Here is an 11,205-nt window from a genome sequence, read left to right as displayed (position 1 = left end):
TTGTTGAAAAAAACATTTTTCATTTTATTTCTTCCTCCTTAACAGAGACAAGGAGAACGACATTGGCGTAGAAATAAAAAAAACTGCGACAGTAATTTAATAAATATAAAAAAGTCCACAGAAAATACTTCTTCTCTCTCTTCAGAAATTTGATGCTATTATATAACCGATGATGTAGATATCCAATGTTTTTTATGTGTTGTGTTATCAAACAAAGTGCTGTAAGCTCAGGATACACTGGTAAAATGGGTCTCACATAGCTTTGTGTTTCAATCGGGACCTCTTTTTACATCATCGCGCGGAATTAAGGGTAATTTTTGGAATTTTTTTATCTATCTGACAAGTGATTCAGTGCTCCCGCTTAGGGTTTCTGTGATTTTGTGTTGTGTTGATTGATTTTGAGTTTGCAAATTCTAGCCTTTATTCGGAAGACGAGAAATTATTAGTTGGAGTTTAAATTATACTAGTAATTTCTTGTTTTCTGGATTTAGTGGATATATGCTTTTATTTTTGGTTTCCCCCCAAATTGCTTTGTGTGCATGTGTGTGTTTAGTTTCCTGTTATGTTTAATTCGACCATGGAAATTTTGTGGAGTTTGAGTTGGGAAGAAATTGTTTATAGGCCTAACTTTTGGATTGTCATCCTATTTATAAATCCTTTTGGTTTGATTAATGAGTTTTTTCTTCAAATTTCAGTTTGGTGGATAATTTTTGTAGTTATATCAAGTGTAACTATGATGATATATTTGAATATTGCTGCGTTAATTTATCCACTCTACTATTTGAAGTTGGAAAAAATCATTTTTATCTTGGCAAAATCATCTTTCTGATCATGGTTGGAAGTTTACATGGTTATTCTATATCTCGTATATCTGGTACAAACATAGGTAAATCGGGTAGAGTGTAAAGTTCTGTATCTGCTTTACTTGCGTTGGGAACTTCAGTTGGAAAATTGCTAAGGTTCTGCTAACAGATCTGCTTACTGGTGAAGTTCCGAACTTCTGATATGCCTTGTTGGAGTCTCGACTTGTCATTGTTTTTAGGCTGTTCGGTGCCTGCTGCATAGCTGCATTTCTTACTGTAATATTTTTGTTTTTATCATATTTTCAATATCTGTTGGACACCACATGATTAAAATTGCGTTTCTTCACATTATGCTAGGAGTGTTTAGATGTTTTAAGTAAGAGAAGTTTAAGATGGTGCCCCCGACAGATATAAGCTTTACTTTACGCAATTGAATTGCACGCTTTATAGATACTGCTTCTGTTTTGCATCTGCACTGTATCTGTTGTAAATTACTGTTCCAATACTCTAGGAGGTTGGCATTATCTGGGATCACCTCCTCACTTAAAAAGATTTCCGTCAGCTTTGTAGATTCTCATTTTTTGACTGGTTGGGTAGCATCTCTATAAGTTGTTTATACATATTAATGATTGTATGGTTTAAAGATTATGATTAGGCCATTAAATATTTGGGAGAGAGTCAACAGAAAATGCCCACGCTTACAAAAAGTAATAATAGACAAGTAGAGAAAGGACTACGAAGCATCCAGACCTCGACACCCTATGGTCAGCCTTGGTGGCAGGGTCTTGGGAGCAATGACATGCCTTCTTCAGGGCAGCAAGAAGATAGTTCCATAAATCCTGCAGCTGTGCAACCACAAGGCTCTGTTGAAGGGATCCCAAGGGATACAGAAACTACAGCTCTTCACTCTGGTAACCGTCTGTGTTGAACCATATATGTTACTGTTTTGTTATGATATAATGCTCTATATATTTACTATTCAACTTGTAATCTTTGCTGCTCCAGCTATGTCTGAGGTTTCAAGGTGTCCTCAATGTGACTGTGGGGGGATACTATGTTCACATTGTATTGTCTGTAACTGATACCAGATCTATGAAATTAGGTTATTGGAAGTGATAAGTATCAGGGTAAGATGGAATTGGTGTCATGGCTCATGTGCTGTTTCTCAACTTGTTTATTTTTGTGTAGCTTCTCCTTCATACTTCATTGTAATACTAATTTTATTTGTTCTCGTTATAATTTATGTTACTTAGGATCCTAGTGGTGAAAAACAAATGCATAGTAACTCAATTGATCATGCACTCTGATTATGTTGATTTTGGTTCCATGAGAGACTATGTGATGATACTGTCTTAACTTGGAGACCTAAAAAGGATATCTCATGCTGTATGGATCTGTTAGCTATTTTGTTTGGTATCTTCTCACGTATAAAACATGAAGCAGTTATAATCCATGGATACTTTCTTTCACATTTTGCATACTTTGGTTTCCCGTGGATGATTGGCTTTCTCGAAGTTATTTCAAGAATCTGTCTGCTTGGGTTAAGTTTCTCAAGTTCCAATGATGGGTTTATTGTAGCTATTTAAAGTACATATATCTGCAGTACGTGGTTAACTCCTTCTAGATTAGAACTCTGGAGATAAATTTGCGATTATGTGAAGTTTTATTGGTTCGTACCTTGCCCTAGAATTTATGCTTAAGCATATGAAACTGATGTTGGTGATCTTGAATATTATTGGCCAATGTTAAATGAAAAGCCAGCTTCCCAATTGGAAATTGCTTTTAAAATCCAAAACAACTAATGGTCCTCTTATGTGGTGTCTTATAATATGAATGTCCAACAAAAGTACAGCTTTATGGTCTTTTAGCTGTATAGAAACTCTGGATTGCTAATCATTGATTCATTCGCCACTTTTGTCAATTTTGACAGTAGTTCCATTTCCTTTGCCTTCCTAATTTTTTTCTCAAATCAGTTTACACCATACTTTTACAGGCATAACTAAAAGCTAAATTGCTTTGATATGTCCCATATCAGCATCTATTTTTGTTTCAGCTAATTTTTGTGTATACATCCTCATTCAGGGTTGAATAGAAACAATGGCGACCAAGAGCAACAGCATCTTGATGCAAATGGACAAATGGAGCTTGTTGGTCATTCTATTGTAAGCACCCCCTTTCTATCCACAGCGTACATGAAAGACATGGATATGGCACAGTTATTTAATGCTGCGCAACAGTTTCCAGTAATATAGTGATCAGTTTCTTTTCTAGATTAACAGATTTAACAATTTGTATTTGTTTTTTCTTTCTTATTTTTTACTTTGCAGATGCTGACGTCATATCCATATGCAGACCCACAATATGGGGGGATTTTAACATATGGGGCACCGGTAAAGACAAATCTCACTCTTACCCTCTTCAGTGCATGGAACACTAAAACTAAGCCTGGAACAGCTGTTAAGGGCAATAAAATGTGAAGGAAAAGAGAAGAGATAGAGATAGTATATCATATATGATATGTTGGCATTTCCTTATAAATCTTCTTACGGGTTGCACTTCTTTATGTTTCTATTTTCTATGCTATATTAAATTCTTTATTAATGCAGACGTGCACATGACCACACACACATGTAGATTTGAAGTTGTTTGTGCTTGCATATGTAATCACATATATTCCCTTTGTAATTTCAATGCATATGTAAACATGGGTACATATAGTCAAAAAAATAAAAATGTCTTCCATCTTTAGCAATGGGAATAGACTGGGTTGATCAGAGCATTTGAATGGCGTCCATCTTTTGCTCTCATCTGGTGGAATGATAAACATTTTGGAGAATGCAGAATGGTTTTCATTTTGTTTGTTGCATTTTCTAGTTTTAGATTGGAACCTTAAACGACGTCTAGGCCTGAGTATCTACTTGATGATTGTCCAAATTCCACCTATTTTTGTTTGACTTATGCCATAATTACTCTCTAATTTCCAGTTTGAAACTCAGAGACAATTTTTTATCCCATGTCCCTTCTCCCTTCTCCATGGCTTTCCTATTCCTTCTAAATTTCTCCTTTTTCCTTTCCTTAACTTTTGGAATGGGGGTATTCACGAGTGTGAAACGAAAATTTCTTCAATCTCAGTGAGGGATAGGTGCTGGAGTCTGAATTCTTCAGTTTGGTGCATTTCTGGGCTGCCTAGAACTGTTATTTGTTTTTATGCTGTATGGCCATCCGTCTTCAGGGTAAATGAAAGTTTAAAAAATGTTTGTGTTGATCTATTGCAGACTAGCATTATTAGTATTGTTATCTTGACACAGGATGTCTTGCTTAAAGAAACTGGCTAATGTGGTGCATGCTTGTTTCAAACATCTCAAAATTAAGAGTACTTTTTGGAGTGAAATTCACTTCACTATATTTATGTAAGGACCTTGTTGACTTCTTCTACGTATTGGACTTTTCGTTATCGCTTTAGGTGGTGCCTTGGGAAGTATTCTCTTCTCTCTTTTAATTTAGCATTGAAAACTTGTCTGAATTGGTTCCAGGTGCATCCTCACTTGCTTGGATATCATCCAGGAAGAATGCCTCTGCCTCTTGAAATGGAAGAAGAACCTGTTTATGTGAATGCAAAGCAGTACCATGGAATTCTGAGGCGGAGACAAATACGAGCAAAAGCTGAATTGGAAAAGAAATTGGTGAAAAACAGAAAAGTAATGAAATTATTTTCCTTTCAATTTTTGCATGCATTTCCTCATGTTATGATACTTGATAGATCTGGAGGAATCATGTCTGACACAGGAAGCACATAATTCTACTTGCCGCATCACCAATATTTTTCTGGAATAAACCACCTTGAGGCACCACGTGTTTCCTCCTTGGAATTTGAAGAACTAAAGTGCTTGAATGCAATAATTCTAGTACATAAGTTTAACTTGATTACCGTGTGGCGTATTGCATAATCGACTCTTTGGTTTCTGTTTTTATGTGGAACCATTGTGCATGCATTAAAATGTTGGATACATGTATATGTTGATCTGATCTTTATATGCCTTTTCTTTAGTATCTCTCGATATTCGTGACATCTATTAGTGTCGTTTTCCACACTGTAGGTTTATTGAACCCAAAGAGAGGGATGATAACTCATGGATGAACATGTTGTTTAGTACTTGTGAAAGGCTGTTGATTGGTCACTTGCCATCTCTTGTATTTTGAACTAGAGAAAGTCTTAGTCCTTCATTGTGATTGCTGGTTTACTTTCTTCCTTACTCTGCACGAAGGCATACTGTGCATAATGCTACAGATTTTGTTGGTGTTACTTGTATATTTCTTCAGAAATCCTGCTTATATTTTCTGCATCGGTGAATGCAGCCTTATCTCCATGAATCTCGGCATAAACATGCTATGAAAAGGTTAAGAGGCTCCGGAGGCCGTTTCCTAAATACCAAAAAGCTCGACGGCAAAGAAAACTCTGCTTCTGCGGAGCAATCAAAATCAGGGGAAACCACTTCATCACAGTCACGCTCTCCTGCTTCTGCTCATTTGTCCACAAACAGTAATGGCGCATCTCACCAAAACAACGAACGAGCATCTATGGTTCAAGAAATGCACAAAGAACATATTCTCTCCAACGGGTTCAACAACTCTCACGGTCTGGGATCGTATTACGAAAGTGGACATTTCAGCGAGAATAACTGGAACTCGCTGGTGAGCCGGGGCCCACGAGGTTCTTCCTCCAGCAAATGAGAAGCTAGTCCCTTTGCGGCAGATGATGGGCTTCGCTCGTCTAACCGGGAATCGGGAGGCTTCCTCTGACATGGCATGTATGTCAGGCAATTCATTCTTGGCTTGGTTACTTGTATGTATGGTGCAGAAATGAGACGATGTAGGTAGGGTCCTTGGCCTACCATTGTCCATTTCTTGTCTTTATGTAAATTAAGCAGACTATTCTCGAACTGGAGTGTGAGTAGAGTGAGGCGTGAATACTTTCTTGTTTAGTTTCTCTTTTGTTGTATTTGTGGATCATTCTCTCTTCATCGATCAACTCCTTCATATCTTATAGCTTTTGTTATTCCGCTATGCTCTCTTGTTTCTTTTTCTCAAAGCCAGCCATAGATGACTGCAAATTCTGCACCCAAAAAAGAATCATTTACCATTTCCGATGTTTCACATGCAGGGGCGAACCAAGTAAGAAAATATATGTGCATATAATCACACATCTTCTTTATAATAAGAAAATGAGTTATTCTACGTGGCATGTCTAGAATTGCTTCATTTTAAAATTTCTCGATTCTCATGCATTTATAATGATTTACCATATATATTCTTTATTATTTATTAATTTAATTAACTATTACATTTCATATAAAGATTAATTAATTTAATAAATTCTTTATAATCTTCCCATTTGCTTCTGGCATCCTCTTGAGCTATGTATAAGTAACTCTAAAGAATAGATTCGTTGGTGGAGATCTTTTCTTCAAATCCTACCGTTGTGAAATGCAGTCCAAGTCAACTCAGGTTCTTTTGTCTTCATTCTCCTTTTAGGGTGCGTTCTGTTTAGTTGTAAATTTATCATGAGAAAAGGAGGGATAAACAAAATTTACCCTTCAAATCCCTACTTTTTTTTTTCCCTCATTGCCTACTTAACACTTACTCATTTCTCATTCGCACTACAAATGAGGGATAATATTATCACACCATTTTTAGAGGGATAATATTATCCCTCCTTTGTAGTGTAATGGAGGAATGAGTAAGGGTCAAATAGGAAATGAGGAAAAAGAAAGTAAGGATTTGAAGGGTAAAATTTTGTTTATCCTTCTTTTTCCCATGATAAATTTACAACCAAAGAGAATGCACCCTTAATGGATGGAGGAGTGGTCTTCTTGTACTTTGTCTGCGTGGCTGGAAGACATCCTTTCTTTCTTCAGTCTGTCTTATGTCTCCTCTTGTCTTCGGTTGAACTGCTTGCAATGACTCGAGAGTTCTTCAGTTGAGTTGTTATCTTCAGTCTCAAAAGCTTCAGTGTTGATCTAGCTATTCGAAAGGACTTAAAACATTTAAGTCCAGAAAGATAATCCTCTAACTAGAAAGAACCTTGTAACAGTTTTGGTATCTTCAAAACACAAGGGTTGGATATATCTTTTTTTCCCAACACAACAACTTTCTTTTTAGATAAAAAGGAAAGCAACAACTTTTTTTTTTATTTGAAGGAGAGGGAGCAGTGAAATTTAAACCCTAAATCTTACTCCCTCCGTCCCACCGAGCTTGAATCGTATTCCTTTTCGGGTTGTCCCGCCGAGCTTGAGTCATTTCCTTTTTTGGCAAAAATTAGGCAATTTAAAGCACTAATTTACAAAATTAATTGCACCCCTTATTACCTTCTCTCTCCTACTTTATCACTTTATTACTTTTTCTCTCCTACTTTATCACTTTATTACCTTATCTCTCCTACTTTCTCACTTTTATACTACACACTTAAAATACTAATCTACAACTTTTTAATTTTCGTGCTCAAAAGAAACGCCTCAAACCCGGCGGGACGGAGGGGGTATTATTTATATACATAAGCTCGCACCGTTTGAATGTTCTTTTGAATACAATAAAAAAGCATCTTTATGGGCAAACGTGCTTTCAGAAAAGTTATATATTTAAATAAGGGTAAATGTTATTTTCTATCCATCGTTTTAGAGAATTCTAAAAGATGTGTCATGGGAATTGCTACCGAGAAGGAGAATCGAGAGCTTTTGGAGGCAGAAACCAAAGCGAAGGAAGGGAATGAAGAAAACCCAGATCTGAAATTAATGGAAGAAGATGTTGGTTGTGCTGAAGAGAGTCGAGTTCAGACAAATGGAGAAGGAAAAGAAATTGGAATTAGTCAAACAAGTGGCTAAGGGAGTTCCGGAGAGCTGAAAACGTGATTAGAGTGCAAAAGGGGTTATGCGCTTTTATCACATTTATTTTATCCTATGTTTTGCTTTATTTATTGAAAAGCATTTTACTTTATCTGTAAGGTACATATGGGGACCATAGTATATAAATGGTTGGCCATGCATAATCAAAACCCTAGTAAGAAATATCTTAATTCTCCCAACTCCCTGCGTCTCTCTATTCCCTATTCTATCTATCTCTACCTAATTCTATTTCTGATCAAGATCATAGCTTTATTACAGAAAATTAACAGATCTACTACTATTACACCAACATATCAATAGATCCACAACATTTGGTATATCAGAGCCTAGGTTCTTGATTTTATTTATCAAAAATCTGGGAAATGGCGGACGGCACTTGCTTGCACGATCTTTTGGAAGCTCAGAAGAAGATGGATCAGCTCCTCCAGGCGGAAACTCTCAAACACACTGCTGCAGAAGATAGATTGAATGAGCAGATCATGGGACTTGATAGGAAAGTAAATCTGAAAATGGAGGGAATTGATAAGAAGTGTGATCATCTTACCCAAACACTCGCAAGCATTCAACTTCAGTTGCTTAACATGGGAAAAGTTGGAGGTAAAAACTCTATCCTTGGTGAAACTCCTTTTCCTGAAAAGCCTGATGGGAGTCATTTTAAACGCATGCCATTTAGCTCTAAATTTAAGACAGATTATTCATCTGGTCAATCTGGTGGGAACAATTCATTGCATAAAGTGGATTTTCCTAAGTTTAATGGTACAAATCCTAGAGCATGGATCCTTAAATGCAATAGCTACTTCCGGTTGACATCTTCCATGGCTGATGAACATATGGTGCAATTAGCTATTCACCACTTTGAAGGCAGAGCTTTACAATAGATACAAAATTTTGCTGATGAAAGTGTACTGGAAATTATTTGGGATCAGTTTCTACAGGTGGTGGCTACAAGATTTGATGATTTGAATGAGGGAAAAATTATTATGGAGTTTAAGAATCTGAGGCAAATTGGGTCCTACTCTGATTATGTGGATAAGTTTGAAGAATTGAGAGCTTGTCTCCTTCTCAGCAGTAATATGGACTATACTGAAGAATATTTTACAGCCAGCTTCATCAGTGGGCTAAGTGAAGAAATGCAAGGATTTATGTTACTGTTTAAGCCAAAAACAGTCCAAGAAGCTATGGAGATAGGGCTGAGGCAGATATCTACACTTGAGGCAATATCCAAGAGGATAAAACCACCAGCTAAACCGTTTCAGAACCAAGGTTATAAGAGGCTTGAAGGGGTGGTTGTGCACAAGCCTAATACTCCTAACAGCACCAGGACACCTATTAAAATACTCACTGCTGCAGAGATGGCAGCTAGGAGGGAGAAAGGCCTCTGCTATAACTGTGATGAGCCATTTGCTCCTGGACACAAGTGTAAGCACAAGGTTTTTTACATGGAAATGACAGAAGAGCAGGAATTGGCTCATGTTCAGCAAATGGATGAGATGGTTGATGTATTGATTGATGACACTGAGACAATAGAAGAAGTACACATGGCCACACATGCTCTATTGGGCAGTTCTAGTATAAAGACTATGAGGGTAATTGGGAAACATGGTGATAAGAAGCTAAGAATCCTCATTGACACAGGTAGTACTCTCAGTTTCTTGAGAGAGAGTGTGGCTGAAAAGTTGGGGGTAGGAATTGAGAAAGCAAAATCCCTACTGATTAAAGTTGCCAATGGTCAAAAGCTGGTGAGTACTAAAGTAGCACCTAATCTATCTTGGTCAATACAGGGGAACTCTTTTACTTTTTCTCCAAGAATCCTCAAGAATGAGGGGTATGACATGATTCTAGGCAGTGATTGGCTTGAGTATTGCTCACCTATTACTTTGGATTACTAGAAAATGGTGTTCACAGTTTGTGTAGAAGGTAGGAAGGTGAAGTTAAAAGCTGTCATAGACAATGCTGAATTTCAAATGATTACTGCTCAGGAGTTATACACTAGTTTAATACATTATGAGAATGACAACATTGTAGATATTTACCTGTTGAGTGCGAATCTTGTACCAGAGCCTGAATCTCTGAACTCAGAGCTCAGCAACCTCTTGGATGAGTTCCAGGACATCTTTGCTGAGCCTACTGGGCTACCACCTGTAAGGGGAGTGGAGCATCAGATCATCCTCAAACCTAATAGTGTCCCAAAACATCAATATCCCTATAGAACTACACACAGCAACAAAGATGCAATAGAGAAGATTGTTCAAGAATTATTTGATTCAGGAATCATACAACACATCAAAAGTCCATTCGCTTCACCAGTTCTACTGGTTAAAAAGAAGGATGGTGGGTGGAGGATGTGTGTGGATTACAGGTATTTGAACTCTCTAACAATCAAGCATGATTACCCAATTCCACTGATTGATGAGCTGTTAGATGAGCTCTTTGGAGCTAAGTACTTTTCCAAGATGGATTTGAGGTCTGGGTATTTCCAAATTCTTATGAAGGCAGAGGATAGGTACTTGACTGCATTCAGTACCCATCATGGGCATTTTGAGTATCTTGTGATGCCATTTGGGCTGTGTAATGCCCCAACCACATTCCAGTCCCTTATGAACCAAGTATTCCAACCTTTTCTAAGGAAATTTGTGCTAGTATTCTTTGACGACATCTTAGTTTACAGCAAAAGTTGGGCTGAGCATGTCTTACAGTTGAGGCAAGTGCTACAGAAAATGAGGGAGAATGTGTTGTATGCTAAGAGAAGCAAGTGCCAATTTGGGAGGGAGAAGGTGGAGTATCTAGGCCATATCATTTCCCAGGAAGGGGTAGCTACTGATCCAGAAAAGATCACTTGTATGAAGAACTGGCCAACTCCAAAGACAGTTAAACAACTGAGGGGTTTTCTGGGGCTAACTGGATATTACAGAAAATTTATACAAGGATATGGAGCTATCAGTCACCCACTCACTGACCTGTTAAGGAAGGATAGTTTCAGATGGACTGAGGAGGCTGAAAAGGCATTTGCTACACTCAAGGCAGCCATGACTACAGCTCCAGTACTTGCTCTACCAGATTTCTCTAAACCCTTTGTATTAGAGACAGATGCTAGTGGTACGGGTGTAGGTGCAGTGCTCATGCAAAGTCAAAGACCTATAGCTTTTATGAGCAAGGTGCTCTGCCCTAGAAATCAGGCCCTATCAGTGTATGAACGGGAGTTTATGGCTGTGATTATGGCAGTAGAGAAATGGAGGTCTTATCTACAAGGGCATAAATTTGTAATAAAAACTGACCAACAAGCTTTGCGGCATCTTTTAGACCAAAAGGTGATGAATCCAGTGCAACAAAAATGGATAACTAAGCTTCTAGGTCTTCACTATGAGATTCAATATAAGAGTGGTGCAGAGAACAGGGCAACTGATGCCTTATCTAGGTGTCATGAAGATGAAAATCATTGTTTGGGGCTCTCCACTGTTGTACCTACTTGGATGCAGAGGGTGCAGGCTAGCTATGTGGGGGAT

The 11,205-nt window shown here is 37.7% G+C and overlaps 1 protein-coding gene across 2 annotated transcripts; it reads left to right on the top strand.

Moving 5' to 3' along the window:
* LOC131007042 (nuclear transcription factor Y subunit A-1-like) lies at positions 1-5,847 on the top strand. 2 transcript variants are annotated; one of them, XM_057934190.1, is made up of 6 exons: positions 1-310; positions 1,459-1,714; positions 2,886-2,965; positions 3,131-3,193; positions 4,337-4,501; positions 5,160-5,847. In XM_057934190.1, exons 2-6 carry the CDS (start codon positions 1,492-1,494, stop codon positions 5,532-5,534), a joined length of 906 nt encoding a protein of 301 aa, XP_057790173.1. In that variant the 5' UTR covers positions 1-310; positions 1,459-1,491; the 3' UTR covers positions 5,535-5,847. The 2 variants fall into 2 exon arrangements, with proteins under 2 accessions (XP_057790173.1, XP_057790172.1); XM_057934189.1 differs by having other exon boundaries at positions 11-310; positions 1,448-1,714.
* Positions 5,848-11,205: the final 5,358 nt, after the last annotated feature.

This window comes from Salvia miltiorrhiza, chromosome 1, assembly GCF_028751815.1.
Source record: "Salvia miltiorrhiza cultivar Shanhuang (shh) chromosome 1, IMPLAD_Smil_shh, whole genome shotgun sequence".
In the NCBI taxonomy this organism is placed as follows: domain Eukaryota; kingdom Viridiplantae; phylum Streptophyta; class Magnoliopsida; order Lamiales; family Lamiaceae; genus Salvia; species Salvia miltiorrhiza.
This window is presented reverse-complemented; position numbering and strand designations above follow the sequence as displayed.